The 25,472-nt window shown below is 39.6% G+C and overlaps 1 protein-coding gene across 2 annotated transcripts in view; it reads right to left on the bottom strand.

Moving 5' to 3' along the window:
• Positions 1 to 25,472, bottom strand: part of FNDC1 (fibronectin type III domain containing 1) — a 192,895-nt gene that overhangs the window by 77,739 nt on the left and 89,684 nt on the right. For both annotated transcript variants that reach the window (XM_075597092.1, XM_075597091.1), the window contains exons 6-8: positions 20,695 to 20,802; positions 18,701 to 18,889; positions 4,946 to 8,257 (exon numbers count right to left, since the gene is read on the bottom strand). In XM_075597092.1, the coding sequence (XP_075453207.1) occupies positions 4,946 to 8,257; positions 18,701 to 18,889; positions 20,695 to 20,802 (3,609 nt within the window). The remainder of the gene's footprint in view (positions 1 to 4,945; positions 8,258 to 18,700; positions 18,890 to 20,694; positions 20,803 to 25,472) is intronic.

Genomic DNA, 25,472 nt, shown 5'->3' with positions numbered 1-25,472 from the left:
GATGACCCGTGTCCTTTGTACTGCCCTTGGGATGAATAGTTCTTTTGAAAGCTCCTTATACTGTCTCCGAATATATTTGTATATTTTTATCATACCCCTCTTATTAGCCACCTCTTTTCTAATGTAAACAAATTTAAATTAACTAGCTTCTCCTCATAAATCAGATTATCCATCACCTTTATTAATTTGGTGGCACTTCTCTGCACTTTATTTAGATCCAAAATGTATTTTCTAAGGACTGGTGCCCAAAATTGTACTCCATGTTCAAGGTGTGATCTTACTAATACTTAATAGATGGGCATAATTATGTTTACTTCCCTTTCATCCATTGCCTGTTTAATGCAAGATAAGATCTTGTTTGCATTTGCAGCTACTACATGACTTTGGGCACTATTGCTAAACCTGCTGTCAACAAGCACTCCTAAATCATTCTCCATCAGGGATTCCCCCAATTTATCCCCATTTAATTTGTAAATCGCCTGTTTATTATTGTTTCCCAAATGCATAACCTTACATTTATCTGTATTAAACCTCATCTGCCATTTACCTGCCCAAGTTTCCAGTCTTTCCAAGTCCTTCTGGAGAGAAATTACATCCGGCCCTGATTCTACTACCTTACACAGTTTAGTGTTATCAGCAAAGATGGAGACTTTGCTCTCAATGCCAACCTCAAGGTCATTAATAAAAAAAGTTAAAAAGCAGGGGTCCCAGTACCGATCCCTGAGGTACTCCACTCACAACTTTAGCCCAAACTGAAACTGTTTCATTCATGACAACTACAGTATCTGTTGTCTATCCATCAACCAGTTTTCAATTCAGGTGCAAATATTTCTACTGAGTCCAATTCACTTTATTTTGTACACTAACCTCTAGTGTGGAACCATATCAAAAGCCTTTGCAAAATCTAGGTAGACCATATCAACTGCATTACCCTGGTCTAAATTCCTACTTACTGTACCTCTTCAAATAAACAAATAAGGTTAGTTTGGCATGATCCATCCTTCATAAATCCATGCTGACTATTACTAATAATTTTGTTTCCATTAAGTAATCCTGAATATTATCCCGTATTAAACCTTCAAGTAGCTTCCCCACTATTGGTGTCAGGCTTACAGGTCTGTAATTCCCCACTTGTGATCTAGCTCCCTTTTTAAATATAGGCACCACATCTGCTTTACGCCAATCTTGTGGTACTGAGCCTGTGGAAATGGAGTCCTTGAATATTAAATGTAATGGTTTGACTATTACTGAACTTAACTCCTTGAGAACTCTTGGATGTACAGATGCAGCTGCCGGTATTAGACCACTTGCCTGGGAAAATCTGTGGCTATCTCACAGTAACTTGTGAGACAGTCCAGAGCAGGCTGAAATGGCCCATCGGGTTAGCACAGCGGTGGTCCCTGTGTTTCAATGGGACTCACAGCCCGGTAGGATTCACAAACCGTGAGTCCCATTCAAATGCAGGGACCACCGCTGTGTTAATCCAATGGGCCATTAGTCTGGCTGCAGAAATCTCACAGCGTTACTGTGAGATAGCCACAGATTTTCCCAGGCCAGCAGGGCCAGGTGCCTTATTTACTTTCATTTTATCAAGCCGCCTCTGAACTTTTTCCTCAGTTAACCAATTGTTCAAAAACATAGAGGTTGTGGCTTCCTTCTGCGGCACTACTATTGAAATTGATTCTACCCTGGTAAACACAGAGGCAAATAATTTATTTAATACCTCTGCTTTTTCCTTATCTCCAATAATCTGCCTGCCCATCTCACACTTTTCTATTTTTTTGTTATTAAGTTACGTAGATAACTTTTTAGGGTTGACCTTACTTTCTATTGCAATCCTTTTTTCATTATTCGTATTTGCTAATTTGATTGCCCTTTTTGCAATTTTTGTTACATTCCTTATAATTCTGATACAATGTCTCCGTCCCTTATGACTACAAGAATCTAAATGACTTCCTCTTCTTGTCCATTTCCTCCCCTACTAAAATGAGACCATGTTATGATCACTGTTACCCAAATGTTCCAGGACTTGAATATTTGTTATTACTTCTACATTTTTTGATATTACCAGATCCAGTACTGCCCCTCTCCTGGTTGGTTCCTCAATAATTTGGGTCGTTGTTATCTTTAAGCACCCCCAAAAACATGTTTCCTTTTGTTGTAATGCTAATCTCATTGCCCCAGTCTATAAATGGATCATTAAAATCACCCATTATGCAAACATGCAAAACATCTAGTATTGATACCTTCTCCATTTGCAAAATTTTTTAGCTTCCTCAATCTCACAGATATTTGGGGGTTTATTGAATATCCCTAAAAACATTTTCTTTATATTTTTACCTCCACTGCTAATTTCTAGCCACAAGGTTCCTACATTTGTATAATTCCCTTCATAAATATCATCCCTTATAATAGCTTTTAGATCCGGTTTAACATATAATCATACTCCACTTCCTCTTCTATTTGCTCGATCGTTCCGAAAAAGGGAATAATCCTCTAAATTAACTGCCCAGTCATGAGTTTCATCCCACCATGTTTCAGTAATGCCTATATCATCACACTGCTCCCTTGTAGCTATAAATTCAAGCTCCCCCATTTTATCTGTCAAGCTTCTTGCATTAGCAAGCATGCATTTAAGTTTTTTTTCAGTCTGTACTATTATCTTATCTGTAAAACATACAGGACACCTGCAAGCTCATATTGCACCCCCAAAATAACCACAACATATATATAAGCATATGTGTCACAGAGGAGTGCTACTGAGCATGGCAATATATATTTAAAACCAGAGACAGAACATGAAACACAGACAGAGCTCAGTGCACATCCAGTGAAACTTATACACGGTAAAAGTGCCTAAATATATATGTATAGATATCTATTAAATAAAATGGTCTTTGAACTATAAGACCATTTTATTTAATAGATATCTATATATATATATATATATATATATATATATATATATATATATATATATATATATATATATATTTAGGCACTGTACCGTGTATACGTTTCACTGGATGTGCACTGAGCTCTGTCTGTGTTTCATGTTCTGTCTCTGGTTTTAACTATTATCTTATCTGCTCATGCCTTTCTACGCCAATTGGATTTAGTCTTTAGAAGTTTTCTAGTATTATCTGTATTTACTATGGGTGTCTCGCTGCTTGTCAAACTCGCACTTGCACCCATTCTACCTCCATAAACCCTTGCTATTTCCCCTTCTGCATCTATTCTATTTAGTTTGTTATCTGTTTCATTCCACTCCCCCCTCCATCCTAATTTAAAATCTCCTCCAAGCTTTATAGCATTCTCCTCCCTAGCACAGAACATCCCTCTTCATTGAGGTGCAATCCGTCCCTACTAAAGATTGTACCTCTCAGAAAAGAAGTCCCAGTGCTCTAACAAAACAAAAAACAAACCCTGCACCACTTTCTTAGCCATGCATTAACTTTCCTAATCTCCAACTATCTCCTTGGGGTAACGCATTGGCACTGGTAGTATTTTAGAAAATACTACCTTGGCGGTCCCTGCCTTAAGTTTTTGGCCTAGATCCCTGAAATCATTCTATAGGACCCTCCATATTTCTCTGTCATTGGTGCCCATGTGTACCAAGACCGCCGGGTCAGTCCCAGCCCCTCCCAACAATCTGTCTACCCAATCCACAATGTGCCGAACCCGAGAGACAACAAACTGTTCAGTTCATGTGGTCATGGCAACAGATTTCCCTATCTACTTTCCTAATTATGTTGTCCTTAACACCACAATCTTCATTGGTCTCTGAGTATCCCGAGTCCCCTCTGTGCTGGAGGAACTATTCCATTGGCTGCATGAGGAATCAGTCTCCTCCAGCCTTGTCAGTCCTGCCCTGACACTTCCAATATCTTCACTCAAAAAGGCAAATCTATGGGGGTGGGTCAGCTCAGAACTTCCCCTTCTAACCATTACCCAGCTGCATGCGTGCTCCTCACTCACAGCTCCACCACTAGTCCCAGCCAAATCTTAATCTATCTTTTTTTTTATCCATTTATCATGGGGTTTTTTTTTCTACATCTTTGTGTAATAACATTAAGTTACAGACTTTAAATTGTAACTATAACCTGAAGAAATCTGAAAATATTATATTAATTTTTATTAATAAAAAAATATCAACCAACATACATAGCAATACACTTTGTGATTTATGTGGTATACATGTCGTGTCCATTTATCCAACATATTATTACTTGTACTAAGATCAATCATTTTAGATAATTTTTTATGTCACAGATTTAACCCAAGTACAATACCAATTTGAGAGTTGTAATTACTCTTTGAAGCCTTTTTCAAACACCAGGGGGTCTCCAGAGTGGAACAGCATTAATGTCCACTCCAGGGCCCTTGCTTGCCGAGACACTTACCTCTGTAAGTACTGTCAGATTTTAAAAGAGGTTTAAATTCTCAGCATCACACAGGCCAATAGGAAGCAGCTACTGATGATGGTGCGACTTCCTATTGGCTTTTGTGCTGTAGGAGATTTAAGTCTCCATACGGTTTACCCAGCTGGGGCAGCTACCAGCATACCTACAGAGATAAGTATCTCAGGGAGCAGGGGTCCCCAGAGCTGAAATTAACTCTGTTCGACTAGGATGAATCCCTGCTAACCCACCAATAACAAAAAAAGACCCATAGCATTCCTATTTCAGTGGCAAACATGTATGTTACCTGATGCTGAGCGGTCTACGTTTACATTGAAACAGCAACAAAAAACCCCAAGGAAAACAGCAAACTAGGCTGTTTCTATTCAGCAAATAAGGACTCATGGACAAACTAAGGGGGTTTCACACTCATACAAGTATATCTTTTTTAGAGTGGTCATTATAGGTATCTTATTGCAAACACATATGCATCGACATATACACGCCCCCAGATTTTTATATATAAAAAAGTCAGACTTTGTTACCTTGTCTATAGGAAGGCCTTGTAAATTGCCTTCGCAATGGGGATCCGAGTCTTGAATTTAGCATTCTCTGTCGTAAGGCTGATGAAGAATGGGTAGGAGACACATTACGCACAGAGTAAATAGTTGGTAAGGGTACAGTAGTGGATAATGATCTCCCGATATTCAATTGTCTAGAGCGGAATGGAAGTAGACGGTATGGCGAGACTCGAGTAGAACTTTGTGGATGACTTGTTGTAGTGGGAATGGTTGTAACTGCAATGTTTACTTTTCTTGACAAAGTAGAGAGTTTCGAATTGATATTAGAGGAAGGCATTCCTGATGATTTGGGAGCATTTTCTTTCAATGTGGGAGGGGCGCTTAATTCTTCTTCATCTAGTTTTGAAGATGGTTCTTGAGAAAAGGTGGTATGCATTAGCTTTTTCTTTTCAAAAGCATTCCTATTAAAGTTTCTGTTTTTAGATCCAACAGAGGTAGAGAATGAAGACAATCTTGTCCTTGAAGATGAAGTGGGTCTTTCCTCTTTTCTCGATTGGAGAAATTTCACAGAATCTTTATCAACATCCTCAAGACTTGTAGCTGAAAGCTGTGATTTTGACAGAGAATCAGAAACATCTTTGATATGATGCTCAGCTTCTGAAGTTGAAACATGTGGTTTGATGACTTTCCTTTCCCTCTGTGTTGTGGTCCTGCTAGGCAGTCTAGAGCTTGCTGTATGCTCTGAAGCATGAGATGTCCTGGACAGAGTGGAGGATTCTTTTCCAGATAAGACTTTTGCTGTGTGCTGGCTATGTTTATCTTTCTCATTATCAGAGCTATCGTCTGGTTGCACAAATTCATCATCACCACCTGATTGTGAGGCTGATGGATAGTATTCCCGCTTACCTGTAGATGTTCTTCTAAAGCCAATATTTCTATTAGTTGGCAAATATAAACGTGATGATCCTGAAGGTGAGATGGGCTCATTACTACTTTGGTATTTTCCCTCTGTATTCTTAGCTTGGGGACCAACTGGTTTGACTTTTGGAAGAGGCAAGGCAGAACCTAATTTAGATGAAGTGGTTGATATTGAAGATGTATGCTTGGGAAATGCAGCTTGTATTTGTTTTTCCTCAGAGTGCTCTGTTTCTTCATCATAGGCATCAAGATGTTGGTCAGCAGTGTCTGATTTCCCACGGCCAAAGCGAGAAGTGTGTGATGGAATTTTACTTTCTTTATTCACTGCAGAGAACGGAAGACTAGGGTGAAAGGATTCATCAGGAACATTCTGTTTTAGAATTTGACCAGCTGTAATTTTTTTGGAGGAGCTGGAATCATGTTGGTTAATTTTTACAGGGGTTCTAGAAGAGATTATTTTTTTAGATCGCTCTGATTCAGCACTTGTATCCTCCATCTCTTTATTAATAGGTAGATCATGTGTGTCTAGCAATCCTGTTTTTTGCTTGGAGATGATAGAAGCTGATGAAGGACGTTTTGTATCAGATTTCTTGAATGTTTGAGTAGCAGAAGATGTACTTGGTGGAGATTTTGCTTTGGGTTCCTTAACAGAAACACGTGCATGTTTATCAGTAGTTGAAGAGGGTTTTGAAGGCACCAAAGCTGGTCTCAAGTTGGAATCTCCTTTCTCAGCTTTGACATCCAATAATCTGCCATAATTATCATCTGAACTTGCAGGGGGTAATGTTGTTGATGTAGTTGTTGTAGTCTGAACAGTTGCAGTTGACTGAGTCTTTGAAATGCCATTGAGTGTTATTTTATGGCCAACATTAGAATTCACTTGGGCACTTCTTCTCCTGTAATATTCTAATATTGATAAAGCCGACTTTCCAGAAAATGATGAGCTGGACTGTTTATTAGAAGCCGACCCTTTAGAATCAGAATCTTTACTAGAATCATGTATGTTTGATTTATAAGAGCTGCTAGTGGTTTGTGGTAGAGTAGTCGTAGGAGAAACATTGTTTAAAGAACTGCTAGTTGTTGACTTTAGCTTCTTATGTTCAGAAAGTAGAGATTCTCTGGCAGGTCCTGGTTTATAGTCAATAGGGACATTATCTTCCTGTTCTCTCTTTTTACCATGAACATTATCTGAAGTTGCACTTGACTTTGTATTAGACTGCTGTGTAGAAGTCTTTCGATCTTGAAAAGATTTCTGTGTATCAGAAAGATCTGATCCTTTTGATAAGCTGTGTTCTGTGGAAAGTCTCTCGCTAATATGAAACGAACCTGATTTTATATTTCTATCTTCTGTTTCCCTTTCCTCATCTTCGGTACCATCCAAAGGGCCAGTGTTTCTTGAATTATATGTAGAACGAAAAGTTGACTGCGACTGTTTTGAATCAGGGATGACTTTACGAGAGGGAATTATTTTAGAGTTCGGTTTTATTTGACCAGTGGAGTGCGAGTTCCCATTATTTGCTGCTTTCACAGGCTGGACAGCAGAACTGGATCTAGGTAAGTTAGACGATGACCTGACATTTCCTTGCACAATTGGTACTCTACTCAAACCTTTCCCATGGTTTATGGAAGTTGTTCCTTTTTTTAAAGGAATAGATGACGATGAAGCTGGCAATGAACTGCTTACGTCTAAATCAAATGCGCTGTCGACTGCATGTCTTCTAGTTTCAGTCTCTCTGGCACTGGAATCCAACGCAGAACCTTTAGATGATTTTAAAGTACTTGTAGTTGCCACATTCTTTAGAGGAACATAATGTGGGCTTACAGTGTCTTCTTCTCTACTTTCATTAGGTATTTTATCTATATCCTTAGAAGGCAGATTACTTTCAGAGGCAGAATGAGTGTCTGAATTATCCAGTTCTGGATCCTTAGCTTCATTGTTTTCATCTATGGGCACGGTTGGGGGGACATGTTTAGGATCGCTTACTTTTCGTCCTAAATGTAAAGGATTTGTTCTGACTGGTGTCCTTCCAGAGTTCAAGACAGAGTTAAATGGTCTATTCATTGAAAGAGGATGAGTCCGTCTCCTCTGAGGTGGTGTTGACGTTTTAGGAATTGATGTTGTAGTGTAAGTGTCCTCAATAACTTCAGCTGATTGAGTGTCAGACTCCAATTGCATTTTTGTTCTGCTTGTTTTCTGAGGGGTTTTGCCAATGCCTGCACGTGATAATTTATCCTTAGATTCTAGACTTTCAGCTATTTTAAAGCTATTCTTTGGAGAAGAGTGCAGTGTAACTTCTGCAGTAGATTTTGAAGGAAATATTGACAGGGAATCCTCCGTTGGTTTCCGTTTCAGGTGTTCTCGTTTCAGCAGATCTTGTGTTCGAGTTTGATGATGAACATTCTTGGTTGTAGTGCTAGCTAGAAAAAAAAAGTAAATAAATATATATATTGCATGTTATCAAACAAGAATTCATTATATTTACACCACATATTTTAACATTTATACCATTGTTTATATGAGGTTATTCCTAACCAAGAGATAAAAAAGCAGTGCATTGATTGTCAGAATACAACTGTATTTAAAGCAGCAAAACATGAAAAATCCTACATGGTTTTTAAATTAACACTACTGCTCTGTGCTATTTTTAATGCAGACAGGCCTTTTGTACCAGTCAGATAAAATTCCCTAATTACTTTTTGCTACCAATCTCTGATAATACTTTTGCTGACGTGCTTGGAGGAGTCAACGGAATAAAGGACACGGGTCATATACACAATGTTAAAAGGAGCACCCAACATGCCTCTACAGAATGACAAATGGCAGTTGTATTTGTTACTAGAAAATGAAGCATTGTGTGGTATGTGTGGAGAGAGAGAGAGAGAGAGAGAGAGAGAGAGAGAGAGAGAGAGAGAGAGAGAGAGAGAGAGAGAGAGAGAGAGAGAGAGAGAGAGATTTTATATATATATATAAAATAAACGATACCGTTCTGTGGCTAACGAAATGCTTTTATTTTTTTTATACATTGTATATATATATATATAGGCTATACGATACCGTGTGAGCAGATATCAGAGGCAGCACTCCAGAAGATAGTCAAAAAAATGGTATTTAATGTGACATATAAACCAACGTTTTGGTCCTCCACACGGGACCTTTCTCAAGGTGATGAACAAACAGAGTGAGTCATAACACATATATATACCCTAAACAACCAAAGCAATTAGGTGCAACACATGATGTAATGTATTAATCACTTACATGCTGTATACAGGAGCTGCCCAAAGGCACCAGGCTGTCAGATGACAGTGAGAACGCTGTAGCACTCCTGCCACGTAGGCAGTGTTAACTGCGCATGTGTGTGTGAGGAGTTGAAGTGTCAGAGTGCTGAGACTCCTGTCACATGGTGCCGAGCCAGTGGAGGGCGCATCTAGGCAATGGGAATAGTTACTGCGCATGTGTGAGCATAGCGCTGTAGCAGGGAAAGCTTGGATCGTGAAGACCCATAGATTAGCCATTGCGCATGCGCGAACCGCCTGTAAATAAATAAATAATGCGGAACTGTGCGCGATCACCAGGTGATGCGCTTAGGCTCATGCTGGCACATGAAGTGTGTGATGGGAGACCCTAGCATATGCCAGAACTATGTAGAGCCAACCTGTGTCAAAAACATGAGTGCTGTTACCCATGTATGTGGCCTCATGGAGAACTTATTAAGAACAGTAAGGGAGCCAATGCGCATGTGCAAACTGACAGTGATAATTCAATGAATAATAGATGGATCAAAACACTTAAAAAAAGTCTGCTCTCTGCTAATACAAATAATGACAGTGGGACCAGGCAAAGCACACCCAAAATGATGACCCATAGTGAATTGATAAGCTGTGTAACAGCAAGACTATGTACCAGAAGGTAGAGTCTGATGCACTGCATCATGTAAGCAAAGCTGCCAGCATAGAATGTGTAGTAGCATAAGCTAATGTATAAATGGGCTATCAAAAAAGAGGACGTGACTTGGCCCCTGCACAAATATCAGCATGAAAAAATGTTGCACCAACAAAAAACACCAATGTAACAGTGCAATACAGTGATACCCAATACATGTGAACATATAAACTGAGATGAGCTGACGCATTAGTAATATGCATACATTTGTATGTACTGTGTTAGACCAGCACCATCAATATGTGGATGGACCTGTGTATTAATAAATTACACCAACTTGCCTGATAACGTCTAAATAACATCAATAAATGGGTAAAGTGTAGAATAAGCCTTCTGAGATAAACATTATCATATGAGGCATGACAACTGTCATAAACAAAATCGTAACAATATATGACGGTGGCAATCGTGGTGTCTATTGCCTATGAAAAGTAATTAGTGTCATAGCATAAAGACAACTGCTGCATCAATGAGGTGTATAAACATTAATTGGTGGTGATAACCAATGCGTTGAGACAGAATAAATCCTGTAGGATTGAGTGATAATGTGTGAGGCCGCAATAAGTAATGCAAGCCCCATTCAGTAGTTAGCTGATCTGAGGACAAAGAGATACATGAAGCAGCTAAGTCATTGATAAAAAGCAACTAGGTCCAGATTGGGCTCCGTGACTGTCATGATGGATAGCTCAAAGGAAACAGCTCAGCGACAAGTCTTCATTCAGTCCGCGTGGACTTAATGTGTCCAATTTGTAGATAGTCCGGGCCTCCAATTGAAGGAGAGCTTTGTTGCGGTCCCCACCCCTGGGGGACAGTTGAATTTGTGCAATAGGCATACACCGTAGAGTAGCGAGACTGTGCTGTTTTTTTTTAAAGTGACGAGCCACCGGTTGTTGTGTGAGGTCTTCCTTATTGTGGGTGTCTGCCAAGGCCTTCCTGATTGCAGACCGATGTAAACTGAGGCGTTCCTTAAGCATCCTAATGGTCTTGCCAATGTAGTACAGCCCACAAGGGCACCGGATGAAATACACCACGTATTTAGAGTCACAATTCATGAAGTCCTTGATGTAAATACAATGTCCATGATGTGGATGTGGGTAACTTTTGCCAAGCACCATATACTGGCAGTTGACACATCCTCGGCATTTATGCACTCCAACTGGTCTAGTCAACCAGGTCTGTTTCTTGCTGTATTTTGAGCGTGGGTCGGCCTGTGTTAGCAAGTCTCCCAAATTGCGACCTCTGCGGTAGCAGAACCGGGGAGGGTCCTTGAAATACTGTCCAATTTGCTTATCCTTGGACAAAATGTCGATGTGTTGCAAGATACTGCGTCTGATGAAACCTGACGCTGTTGTGTAAGTGCTTTTAATATTAAAGCGGTTGTCACTTGTCTTCTTATCTTGCGGTTTTAGCAAGGTGCTTCTTTGGATCCCTCTTGCCTTTTCCAGTGCCATTGTCACCTCTGCCCGGTCGTAGCCACGTTCCAGGAAGGATTTCTTCATGTCTTCCAGTGCTGCCTCTAGCCTTGATGGTTCACTAGTGACTCTGATTACCCTCAAAAATTGTGAGAAGGGTAATCCTTGCTTCATTGGTGCCGGATGGTGGCTGGTTGCCAATAGTAATGTATTTTTGTCTGTTGATTTGCGGAACAGCCTCGTTGCTAAATGACCATTTTCTTTGTACACAATAGTGTCTAGAAAGGCTACCTCAGTGATGCTAAAACATAATGTGAATCGTATGGTAGTAGGTAAATGGTTGAGTGTATCTACAAATGTGAGTAACTCTGCCTCAGTGCCAGACCAAACCAAAAACAAATCGTCTATGTAGCGAAAAAACTGGACCAGATATTTACTGTACATTGGATTGTTGTAAAAATGTTCACATTCATAGGAGTCCATGAATAGATTGGCATACGATGGGGCCATGTTGGACCCCATTGCAGTGCCAATAAGCTGCAGGAAAAAATCATTTTCAAACTTAAAATAATTTTTATGCAGGATAACGTCCATTAATAACAGCAAAAAATCGGGTGGAGGGCCAGCATGTGCAGTAAAGCTCATTAAATGTTCTCTGCTTGCTTGAATGCCATCATTGTGATTAATGTTGGTATACAGGCTTGCAACATCCATTGTTGCCAAAATGTGGTCATCAGTAATGTGTGTCAGAGTGGCTAATTGATTAATGAAATCAGTGGTGTCTTTGATATAAGATTTCATTTTGAAGACCATTGGTTGCAGAAAAAAGTCCACAAATTGTGAAAGTGGATGTGTCAATGAGCCACGTGCTGAAATAATCGGCCTACCGGGAGGTGCTGTGATGGATTTATGTATTTTAGGAAGAATGTAAATGACTGGAATGATTGGATGGGATTGTTTAAGAAATTTACTTGTCTCCTCAGAGATCCATCTATTTGAGAGGCCAAGATCAATAATAGTATCAATCTCCCTTTTGTAGTTTAGTGTGGGATCTGAAGGCAACAGTTTGTAATGTGTGGTAACGCTTAATTGATTGCCAATTTCTTGTTTGTAATAACTGTAAGGCATAACCACAACACCACCCCCTTTATCAGCTGATCTTATAATGATATCAGTATTTGAGCTGAGTGACTTGATGGCCAGATGTTCTTCCCTAGAAAGATTTGAATAACTGGTTTGTAGTGTTTTAATTTGGCTCTGGTATCAAGTCCCACTAGGTGCATGAATGTGTGAATGCTGTGGTTATGTGTCTGGGGATCGAAAATACTGCTTGGTTTGAATTTATGCAACTGTTTGCTTGTGTCACTCTCAGTGGGATCTGATGGTATTTTACTGAAAAAGTCTTTTAGTTTTAATTGTCTATTAAGACGGTATAGATCGATTTCCCAAGAAAAGGGATCTTGTTTATACGTGGGAACAAACGTGAGACCCTTTGTGAGGAGACTAAGTTCAGCAGGTTTGAGAAGATGCTCAGACATGTTGAACACTACACACTCTACGTTGTGTACTTGTTCTGACCTCTGGACGTTGTTTGCCGTAACGGATACCTTGTGCTTGTGTCCGCCCCTCCTGGTTTTGTGCCTGTTTTGGGAATGGGGGGGGTGGCGGTTTGCCTAGTCCTAAAAAAGACTGAGGACCCGCTACTGCACCTTCTGCACTATCTGATTGATCAGTGTCACTGGTGTTGCAAGTGCCACTAGTGGCCGTGGTTTTCTTATGTTTTGAAAAAAACCTTCTGGGTTTGTTTTTGGTCTGGTTTGGCTCATTAATCCCAAGCAGCCATCTATACACACGTCTGTCAGAATAATCTGCTTTGACAATTTTAAGTTTCTCCCTTTTGTATTTTATCAGATTGTCCCTATATGCATCAATGGTATTCTGGTTTTTATCCTGCCAATCAGTAGATGTGTCAGTGTCTAATGTGCCACCATACTCTTTAGTGATTGTTTCTATATTGCTTTTGATCTTTGTCAGCTCCTTGCTTGACTGCTCAATGACCAAAATCATTAAGTCAAAAGAGCATTTGTTTAAAATCCCTATCCACTTTTTGCAGGATTGATCCCCTAGGGATAAGACCTTCTTTATGGTAGTGAGAGATGGTAACACTATGCAAATAGAAATCAACCTCTTTTTTCTTTAATTTGATCAAATCATTAAATACATCCGATGGTTTATCTGGTCCAAACACCGCTTGTATGTCATCAGTGTACCTGATCTGAGCAATCTCAGTATCAGAAAAACTCACTGTATCTGAGATACCCGTGAATATGCCAGTCACATCATCAGTATACTCCATAAGTCACCAAAGGAAATGTTTCAATAGTCGCACAAAGTAATACAGTCAATGATTGAATCCTGTATGTCCTCAGGATCTATCCTGCAAAAAGTGGATAGGGATTTTAAACAAATGCTCTTTTGACTTAATGATTTTGGTCATTGAGCAGTCAAGCAAGGAGCTGACAAAGATCAAAAGCAATATAGAAACAATCACTAAAGAGTATGGTGGCACATTAGACACTGACACATCTACTGATTGGCAGGATAAAATCCAGAATACCATTGATGCATATAGGGACAATCTGATAAAATACAAAAGGGAGAAACTTAAAATTGTCAAAGCAGATTATTCTGACAGACGTGTGTATAGATGGCTGCTTGGGATTAATGAGCCAAACCAGACCAAAAACAAACCCAGAAGGTTTTTTTCAAAACATAAGAAAACCACGGCCACTAGTGGCACTTGCAACACCAGTGACACTGATCAATCAGATAGTGCAGAAGGTGCAGTAGCGGGTCCTCAGTCTTTTTTAGGACTAGGCAAACCGCCACCCCCCCATTCCCAAAACAGGCACAAAACCAGGAGGGGCGGACACAAGCACAAGGTATCCGTTACGGCAAACAACGTCCAGAGGTCAGAACAAGTACACAACGTAGAGTGTGTAGTGTTCAACATGTCTGAGCATCTTCTCAAACCTGCTGAACTTAGTCTCCTCACAAAGGGTCTCACGTTTGTTCCCACGTATAAACAAGATCCCTTTTCTTGGGAAATCGATCTATACCGTCTTAATAGACAATTAAAACTAAAAGACTTTTTCAGTAAAATACCATCAGATCCCACTGAGAGTGACACAAGCAAACAGTTGCATAAATTCAAACCAAGCAGTATTTTCGATCCCCAGACACATAACCACAGCATTCACACATTCATGCACCTAGTGGGACTTGATACCAGAGCCAAATTAAAACACTACAAACCAGTTATTCAAATCTTTCTAGGGAAGAACATCTGGCCATCAAGTCACTCAGCTCAAATACTGATATCATTATAAGATCAGCTGATAAAGGGGGTGGTGTTGTGGTTATGCCTTACCGTTATTACAAACAAGAAATTGGCAATCAATTAAGCGTTACCACACATTACAAACTGTTGCCTTCAGATCCCACACTAAACTACAAAAGGGAGATTGATACTATTATTGATCTTGGCCTCTCAAATAGATGGATCTCTGAGGAGACAAGTACATTTCTTAAACAATCCCATCCAATCATTCCAGTCATTTACATTCTTCCTAAAATACATAAATCCATCACAGCACCTCCCGGTAGGCCGATTATTTCAGCACGTGGCTCATTGACACATCCACTTTCACAATTTGTGGACTTTTTTCTGCAACCAATGGTCTTCAAAATGAAATCTTATATCAAAGACACCACTGATTTCATTAATCAATTAGCCACTCTGACACACATTACTGATGACCACATTTTGGCAACAATGGATGTTGCAAGCCTGTATACCAACATTAATCACAATGATGGCATTCAAGCAAGCAGAGAACATTTAATGAGCTTTACTGCACATGCTGGCCCTCCACCCGATTTTTTGCTGTTATTAATGGACGTTATCCTGCATAAAAATTATTTTAAGTTTGAAAATGATTTTTTCCTGCAGCTTATTGGCACTGCAATGGGGTCCAACATGGCTCCATCGTATGCCAATCTATTCATGGACTCCAATGAATGTGAACATTTTTACAACAATCCAATGTACAGTAAATATCTGGTCCAGTTTTTTCGCTACATAGACGATTTGTTTTTGGTTTGGTCTGGCACTGAGGCAGAGTTACTCACATTTGTAGATACACTCAACCATTTACCTACTACCATACGATTCACATTATGTTTTAGCACCACTGAGGTAGCCTTTCTAGACACTATTGTGTACAAAGAAAATGGTCATTTAGCAACGAGGCTGTTCCGCAAATCAACAGACAAAAATACATTACTATTGGCAACCAGCCACCATCCGGCACCAATGAAGCAAGGATTACCCTTCTCACAATTTTTGAGGGTAATCAGAGTCACTAGTGAACCATCAAGGCTAGAGGCAGCACTGGAAGACATGAAGAAATCCTTCCTGGAACGTGGCTACGACCGGGCAGAGGTGACAATGGCACTGGAAAAGGCAAGAGGGATCCAAAGAAGCACCTTGCTAAAACCGCAAGATAAGAAGACAATTGACAACCGCTTTAATATTAAAAGCACTTACACAACAGCGTCAGGTTTCATCAGACGCAGTATCTTGCAACACATCGACATTTTGGCCAAGGATAAGCAAATTGGACAGTATTTCAAGGACCCTCCCCGGTTCTGCTACCGCAGAGGTCGCAATTTGGGAGACTTGCTAACACAGGCCGACCCACGCTCAAAATACAGCAAGAAACAGACCTGGTTGACTAGACCAGTTGGAGTGCATAAATGCCGAGGATGTGTCAACTGCCAGTATATGGTGCTTGGCAAAAGTTACCCACATCCACATCATGGACATCGTATTTACATCAAGGACTTCATGAATTGTGACTCTAAATACGTGGTGTATTTCATCCGGTGCCCTTGTGGGCTGTACTACATTGGCAAGACCATTAGGATGCTTAAGGAACGCCTCAGTTTACATCGGTCTGCAATCAGGAAGGCCTTGGCAGACACCGACAATAAGGAAGACCTCACACAACAACCGGTGGCTCGTCACTTTAAAGAAAAACAGCACAGTCTCGCTACTCTACGGTGTATGCCTATTGCACAAATTCAACTGTCCCCCAGGGGTGGGGACCGCAACAAAGCTCTCCTTCAATTGGAGGCCCGGACTATCTACAAATTGGACACATTAAGTCCACGCGGACTGAATGAAGACTTGTCGCTGAGCTGTTTCCTTTGAGCTATCCATCATGACAGTCACGGAGCCCAATCTGGACCTAGTTGCTTTTTATCAATGACTTAGCTGCTTCATGTATCTCTTTGTCCTCAGATCAGCTAACTACTGAATGGGGCTTGCATTACTTATTGCGGCCTTACACATTATCACTCAATCCTACAGGATTTATTCTGTCACTACGCATTGGTTATCACCACCAATTAATGTTTATACACCTCATTGATGCAGCAGTTGTCTTTATGCTATGACACTAATTACTTTTCATAGGCAATAGACACCACGATTGCCACCGTCATATATTGTTACGATTTTGTTTATGACAGTTGTCATGCCTCATATGATAATGTTTATCTCAGAAGGCTTATTCTACACTTTACCCATTTATTGATGTTATTTAGACGTTATCAGGCAAGTTGGTGTAATTTATTAATACACAGGTCCATCCACATATTGATGGTGCTGGTCTAACACAGTACATACAAATGTATGCATATTACTAATGCGTCAGCTCATCTCAGTTTATATGTTCACATGTATTGGGTATCACTGTATTGCACTGTTACATTGGTGTTTTTTGTTGGTGCAACATTTTTTCATGCTGATATTTGTGCAGGGGCCAAGTCACGTCCTCTTTTTTGATAGCCCATTTATACATTAGCTTATGCTACTACACATTCTATGCTGGCAGCTTTGCTTACATGATGCAGTGCATCAGACTCTACCTTCTGGTACATAGTCTTGCTGTTACACAGCTTATCAATTCACTATGGGTCATCATTATGGGTGTGCTTTGCCTGGTCCCACTGTCATTATTTGTATTAGCAGAGAGCAGACTTTTTTTTAAGTGTTTTGATCCATCTATTATTCATTGAATTATCACTGTCAGTTTGCACATGCGCATTGGCTCCCTTACTGTTCTTAATAAGTTCTCCATGAGGCCACATACATGGGTAACAGCACTCATGTTTTTGACACAGGTTGGCTCTACATAGTTCTGGCATATGCTAGGGTCTCCCATCACACACTTCATGTGCCAGCATGAGCCTAAGTGCATCACCTGGTGATCGCGCACAGTTCCGCATTATTTATTTATTTATTTACAGGCGGTTCGCGCATGCGCAATGGCTAATCTATGGGTCTTCACGATCCAAGCTTTCCTTGCTACAGCGCTATGCTCACACATGCGCAGTAACTATTCCCATTGCCTAGATGCGCCCTCCACTGGCTCGGCACCATGTGACAGGAGTCTCAGCACTCTGACACTTCAACTCCTCACACACACATGCGCAGTTAACACTGCCTACGTGGCAGGAGTGCTACAGCGTTCTCACTGTCATCTGACAGCCTGGTGCCTTTGGGCAGCTCCTGTATACAGCATGTAAGTGATTAATACATTACATCATGTGTTGCACCTAATTGCTTTGGTTGTTTAGGGTATATATATGTGTTATGACTCACTCTGTTTGTTCATCACCTTGAGAAAGGTCCCGTGTGGAGGACCAAAACGTTGGTTTATATGTCACATTAAATACCATTTTTTTGACTATCTTCTGGAGTGCTGCCTCTGATATCTGCTCACACGGTATCGTATAGGCTATTTGATTTATATAGGCTTAGCACCCACCTATATCTACCTGACGGAGTGCCTTGTTCTCATTTATTCACTATATATATATTTTATTTTTATACATTTTATATATATATATATATATACATATATATATACTCTATTGTATTGGATTTATTTTTGCGATTCATTTTAATAGTGCTGCAGATCTCCATACATTTGTATACTGCTTTTTCTTTCCACCAAGGGAGAAACAACTCTGTGTACCCAGCTGGACCCATTATGTGATATTTATAAGTGTTGTTCCTCTACCTCCTTTTATAGAGTCAAACATACATGTGGTGAAAATACTAAAGAACAGTAGCTAAAATATATACGTAGTAATAGTGCAAAAGGTTATTAGTTATTTACATATGGACTCAAAAGGAGATTGAATCGCGTGTATTCTTACATAATTGGCTATAAAACTCCCCTTAAGCATTCAGCACCCGTTTCTAATCAAACAGAAGTTAACTGTGCCTTTTATTTTCATGAGCTATATAACAACCAGTGCAAGTGGTTTTGTAGAACAGCTTGTATTGCAATGAACCGAACAATAAAAAAAAAAAAGCATGACATAATAGTGAGAACATACTGTATACAGTAGGGCAAACCATACTCTGCTTACCCACTGGCATGATAACTGTAAAAGCTTTAGACTGAGGTCCCTGGCCTCGCCTGTTTGCTGCACGGATTTTGAAAATGTAACGTTCTCCTGGCTGGAGATCATCAATTATAGCAGATGTGGTGCTTCCAGGGTAGGTGGTGGATTTTCCCCCGAATGGTTTCAGTGCAGGAGTATATGATAAGATGTATTCTGAAAACATTTGGCATAAAAATACAATGATGAACTTTCAGATGTACATTAGAAATAAATACATTCATAGTAAGATGGATGAAACCTTCAGGCAAGTTTGCACATTTTGGATGTTCACAGTTTGCAAAAAAATGTGCAATGCTTTGAAACTTAGCCAGAAATCACCAACCGTAAATATCTTGGACAGTATCTTCATACTCAAATATTTTATAAAAAAAAAAAAAAGTTTGGTACATTTTGGCAAACTTTGCAAATGTTTGCATGAATAAATAGAGAAGTGCTGGTTTTAAAATCTGTGAATCAACAAATAGCTTTTGCCTCAACATTTTGTAGTTAGTGAATTTCTTTCAAAGTTGAGTGAACGTTCACAAAGCAAACTGGGACCGATTCTCACATTTCTCATAATAACAGGTATGGTTGTTTATTATTATATGCCGATTCTGTATTCAATATCACACCGTAGTAACCTTGTATACATAACAGGTTCTGGGCCTAGCAAGTTTAATTAGGTGTATAACTTCTTGACCATTATACTATGTTAGCTTACATGAAAAGATTCAGTTTAGAAGCAGGCGCACAGCCAGGATGAAAAAATAATGATTCCAGGTCAACTCCAAATATAAATGAGTTTATTAAGTATAGCTCACAATGGGGGGTGAAGAAACGCACATACACGTTTCGTCCGTAAGGACTTTATCAAGGTCAAAAAGGTGATAAAGTCCTTACAGTTGAAACGCTGGTAGGTGCGTTTCTTCACCTCCATTTCTATATGGTGTTGGTATCTATGGTGGTTATGCGCATTGTAATACATTCAGGTCAATGGCTGTGAATGTTCCTTAGTCTCAACACTGTTACACATCGGCTGCCAAATTCTGAAATTATTTCACAGAACATCTGGCTCCAAATGCATAAATATGGGCTGAGAGTATCTGTCTACATGGTTTGGCAATCTTCTCTGACCTTTCCCTGGTACAGTATATTGCTTAATCAGGAGTATCATCTGGATAATTTTTAGCGCTCTATTGCTACCACCATCTGAAGATCAGCAGTAGCATTAATAGAAAATCTGTAATTGGTACAACGGCACTTGTTATGGGTCAGTAAAGTGTGTTACATTTATATTATGTTATCAAATATATTATTTTTTTTATTATTAGCACTATTATTGTTATTTATATGATTTGGTCTTAAACACAAAGACAGACATTTTTTTTTTTTTAAATCTTGCTGTAATATATTAAAAACATGGTTAAAAATATGGTTAAAAATATGGTTAAAAATATGGTTGGGATGTGCTTACTTTTCCATTTACCTTCCGCTTCTTTGGGCATAAGAGACTATGCTTACTTGATAAAAATACTTACATTAGCACAACTAGCACAATTCTGCTATTTGTGCCGATCTGCTGCATTTACTACTTTGATATGCTCTAAAATGAGACTTGACTCATTTTAAAATAAAATGGTCTAATATGCTCTGGGACACATGACATCGATGACCTTCTGCACCAGCACAATAGTTCTTATTTACTAAGCTGTGCAATATAATAAAGCACCTTCTGCGGCTGGAAGATACTTTCTGGCCCATTCACTGGAGCCAGAAGATGTCTGTGACATAGTTTAGTAAATATAGGCCAAAATTCCATCTATTCCTAATCCCAAAGAAATGGTGCTAGTGTCAACACTAATGCAATTCATGTTGTAGTCACAATAGAATGCCAGTACTACAACCACAAAAGTACAAAATAGCAACGCCAAAAGCTTCAGTGCACATTACATGTAAATATACATTGATAACCTCTATACCTTTTATTCGGCCGTTAGAATCTGAAAGTGGGTCCCATATGGCAGTGACAGACGTTCCTTTGCCATTCAGTGGTGCCACATCTAGGTTTTCTGGTGCACTTGATGGAGCTTTAAAATAAAACAGACCATAGAGATAAATGGAATACAAGTATTCTAAATTAATGCCATTGTAGTATAGCAGTCCTCTTTGAATAGTTTTCCAAATGGCCTGATCATTAAAAAAATAATTTAGCAATCCCAGGACCTAAGAGTTTAATAATTATATCATATATCATAGCCGGAAAACAAATAGTGTAGGAGGGCTGTGATTGCCTTATTGCGGCTCTACAGAGTTAATGGAACACCACAAGAATTGATGTCAGGAAAAATTTTCATGCACTGATTCGATAGTCATGAAGCAACTTTAGCTACTTAGTCACCATTTACTGAATAGGGTGAAGAGGTTTTTGATGCTTAGTCCTTTTTTGGGGCAAGTTGTGAAAAAAAACAGACAAAGCAATCACAGAGTATGTTAAACATGGCACTAAGGGTAAGATGAATTTCAAGCTTTACTGCAGCAGTTCTAGACAAACGAGTGTAGAATGTAAAGGTAACCCAACCAGAAATGATGAGACAATGGGATTTCCCTGTTTGTTTCACTTATTCTTCACCACACTTAATTTCTGGAGTGATGAAATATTGAGGCAATAGGCAACTGTATGAAGATTATGCCCATAGCACTGTACAGAAACATATATCCTAGCTACAAAACAATAGTTTAAAATCAGTTTAATTTTATAGTATTAATGGATTATTGTAATATGTATTATATGTTGATCTGCGATTAAAATATAGAACACTTAAAAGTGTTCAACGTAGTTGGACAATAATTATTATTTGTTTATTGTTTTAACTTATCTCTGTAATTTCTTACTTTAGGAAAAATGCCCATTTAAATGCCCATTTTTACAGGGGTGTGTTTGTCATTTGTACGAATACCCAATCCTCATCCATAAGCAGTCCTGGCCACAATTTACACAAGCCATCCAAGTCAGGGAGTTCCCTCCGACCAAGTTGGTATGCAGATGTCTTTGTGACTGTTCTCTATGCTGTGGATACCCTTCTCCTTATTAAAGTGTCTTAATATCCTTCTGCCTACAGTAGTAACTTGCCCCAGTACTCCTGCTCACAGATTGCCTGTACTAATTAATACTGTGCTTCCAAAATTTAATCTGCATCCATGTTAACTCTGCATCAATTTATAAGAGAGTTTGACATTAGTAATTGAAGCCATCCTCTGACTTTTCAGTGCTTACAGTTAACTTATATTAAGTATACATATTTTCCATAAGCATCAAATACTACTGAAGTATGATCTGAAGCATAAAACTCTTAACAGAATAATGGATAGCAGAAAAGTTCTGCTCCCATCATAATTTCAGTCAGATAAAAATATAAATGCATCAACGTATTTTTACTTTTTTCTGTAATATTTTTTTTTCACCTTAAAGCAGCAGTCCCCATTTTAAAAAGTATTATTATTTAAAGGAACCAGGGGGTTCCTTGGAGCAGATCCATGATCCGCCAACCTCTGTGGAACCCCGAATTCCAGAAATATTTGGGTTTTCTTGAGTTTTCAGTGTGAGAGACAAAAAAATACCAGACAAATATGGCTGTGGGATTACCCAATGTCCCTGATGACATTGCAGCTGGAAGGAGACTCACCCCATGACCATGTTGTTTTGGCTATTGTATGTCGGAAACCAGGGGGGAAGGTGGCATGGATATGCTTTGATGAACCACCCGTTTAAGGTAGTATATACCCCCTCTCCCAACACATTTTGTTTGGTAGTGAACGGGAAGGTTGTATAACCTGAATTTTATCACTTTAGTAAGAATGTGTTATATGACATTATATATGTATGCAAAATCTGATCTGGATAAAGGAAAGATGGAAACCTTAATAGAAATGCATTTCCTACAAGTACATGGAAGTAGAATTATTATAGAAAACCTTACTCAACCTAACTATGTACAAAGATTTGGAAGTGGGTGCTACCTAGGAGATAACAGCAAACAGCGAAAGTGTACTGAGGACGTACATCAAGAAAGAAATCCTATTTTTTGTGCCCAGTACACAATCGTGAACTGCAAGATAATTGATAATAAATTAATCATTAGCTGTTATTAAAACATGGTACAGAGATAATCTACCTAAAATAGGGTAGGTCTATAATGTGACGAGAAAGACCTCGAACACAACAAAAGACTCAAACTAAACTAAACTGGTTAAGCCCAGAAGGCTAGTCTGTCCAATTGCTGGTATAAATCCTTCAGCAGGATGTATAATTAATCCTAAACAGTGATCAGAGAAAATGGATGTTAACCACCTTGCTGAGCGCTATTTAGTAGGTAGAAATCCAATTAGGCACTAAGATTAGGTGGTGGTGAATTTGGCTTAATGAGCTAAACGGCTCATCAATCACTATTGCACTATATAGCAGAGTGGTTTTTGGGGTATACGGTCACCGTCATTCTCATTGCTGAAAATGGTTTACCACCTTAGAACCTATTAATCTGTTTGACGGGGCTGACATATTTCGATCAAAGTAACCTCTGCGATTCAGCCTTTATAAATTTTGTTCTGTGAGTTACATAATGTTTCAAATACTGTTATAATGCAACAGATGTAGCAAACAAAGTGAAAAGAGCAGGGAAACCCGGGCGCTACCTGGAACTAAAATAGGAGTTGGAATGGGGTATACTATCCACCTTGAGAGTGGGCAAAGTGTCCCTCTGTTGCTGTTCCTCCTGCGACTCAAACCCCAAAGGAGGATCTACCCAGGATCCTTCAAGATAGAGGAGACAGAAAAAGGGGGATGGGGGAGCACAGGTGGAATAGTAGTCTGAACTCAGATATATGAAACTCTGAGCTGCTAGTGTGGGTGATGTGAATCTATAAATAATCTCAAACACTCACACAGCCTTGTGCAAATGCGTGTGCATCAAGGTATCTTTACGTCCTATATTCTTTTCTTTAAGGATCTCGTCTGTGCTTTTCCTTCTTCGTTGGTGTGGATTCGCCTGTTTTGTTCTGGAGTACACCCCCTCTCGTCCGGGCTTGTTCTTCTGTTTTTGGTGTTGGTTGTTACCCTCGGAATTAAAGAATTAAAGAACACAGGTTCAGCGACAATGGGATGACAAGCAAAAGAGGACAATCTAGGGTGGGGGTGTTCTATGAGGTAGACGGTATATAATCAAACACTCACACAGACATGTGTGGGTGTACTCAAGGGCTAGAGTATCTTTTAGCTCCCTGGATTGGTCTCACTGTTCCAAATAGCAAGTGATTGATTATAATGATAATAAATATAATGTATTGTTACTCACACGGCCAAGTGTGAGTGCACACTTGGAAAGGTATCTTGGATTGGTCCTGGTGTCCTGTATTGAAGAATTTCTAACCGCTCCTGTTCTGGATTCCTAGTTCGCTCCCAATAAGAGCCTGCAGCCTCCAGGAAAATAAATTGACGCTCAATTCTCTGGTCTTTTAAATCCAAAAAGCACCTGGCCTATTCCCCCAAATGTTTAACTGCACTCCAGTTTCGTCGGGCTGGGGATTCAGTATAGATGCATAGGTTGTGGTGTACCTCTTCTCATCTCAGTCCAGAAAAGATCAGAATCCTGCGGTGTCCTGTCTGTGAAGCTTGTAATATTCAGAGAGTTCTCTCTGTCTTAAGAGCCTGGAGGCTAGGCTGATGTCTGGAGACTCAACAAGCGAAGCTGAATATTACAAGCTTCACAGACAGGACACCGCAGGATTCTGATCTTTTCTGGACTGAGATGAGAAGAGGTACACCACAACCTATGCATCTATACTGAATCCCCAGCCCGACGAAACTGGAGTGCAGTTAAACATTTGGGGGAATAGGCTAGGTGCTTTTTGGATTTAAAAGACCAGAGAATTGAGCGTCAATTTATTTTCCTGGAGGCTGCAGGCTCTTATTGGGAGCGAACCAGGAATCCAGAACAGGAGCGGTTAGAAATTCTTCAATACAGGACACCAGGACCAATCCAAGATACCTTTCCAAGTGTGCACTCACACTTGGCCGTGTGAGTAACAATACATTATATTTATTATCATTATAATCAATCACTTGCTATTTGGAACAGTGAGACCAATCCAGGGAGCTAAAAGATACTCTAGCCCTTGAGTACACCCACACATGTCCGTGTGAGTGTTTGATTATATACCGTCTACCTCATAGAACACCCCCACCCTAGATTGTCCTCTTTTGCTTGTCATCCCATTGTCGCTGAACCTGTGTTCTTTAATTCTTTAATTCCGAGGGTAACAACCAACACCAGAAACAGAAGAACCAGCCCGGACGAGAGGGGGTGTACTCCAGAACAAAACAGGCGAATCCACACCAACAAAGAAGGAAAAGCACAGACGAGATCCTTAAAGAAAAGAATATAGGACGTAAAGATACCTTGATGCACACGCATTTGCACAAGGCCGTGTGAGTGTTTGAGATTATTTATAGATTCACATCACCCACACTAGCAGCTCAGAGTTTCATATATCTGAGTTCAGACTACTATTCCACCTGTGCTCCCCCATCCCCCCTTTTTCTGTAGCAAACAAAGTGTCATAGTTCTGAAGAGACACAGTAAACTAAGTATATTAGTACTAGCACCTAATGGGATATGGCTATAATGAAAATAACAGCTATAGGGGAACATTCAAAGGACTGTGGTAAGAGCCATCCATCGTTATCAGACATACCTGTTCTATA

This window comes from Ascaphus truei, chromosome 4, assembly GCF_040206685.1.
Source record: "Ascaphus truei isolate aAscTru1 chromosome 4, aAscTru1.hap1, whole genome shotgun sequence".
In the NCBI taxonomy this organism is placed as follows: Eukaryota; Metazoa; Chordata; class Amphibia; order Anura; family Ascaphidae; genus Ascaphus; species Ascaphus truei.
The sequence above is the reverse complement of the archived record's forward strand: the minus strand, read 5'-3'. Positions and strand labels throughout refer to the sequence as shown.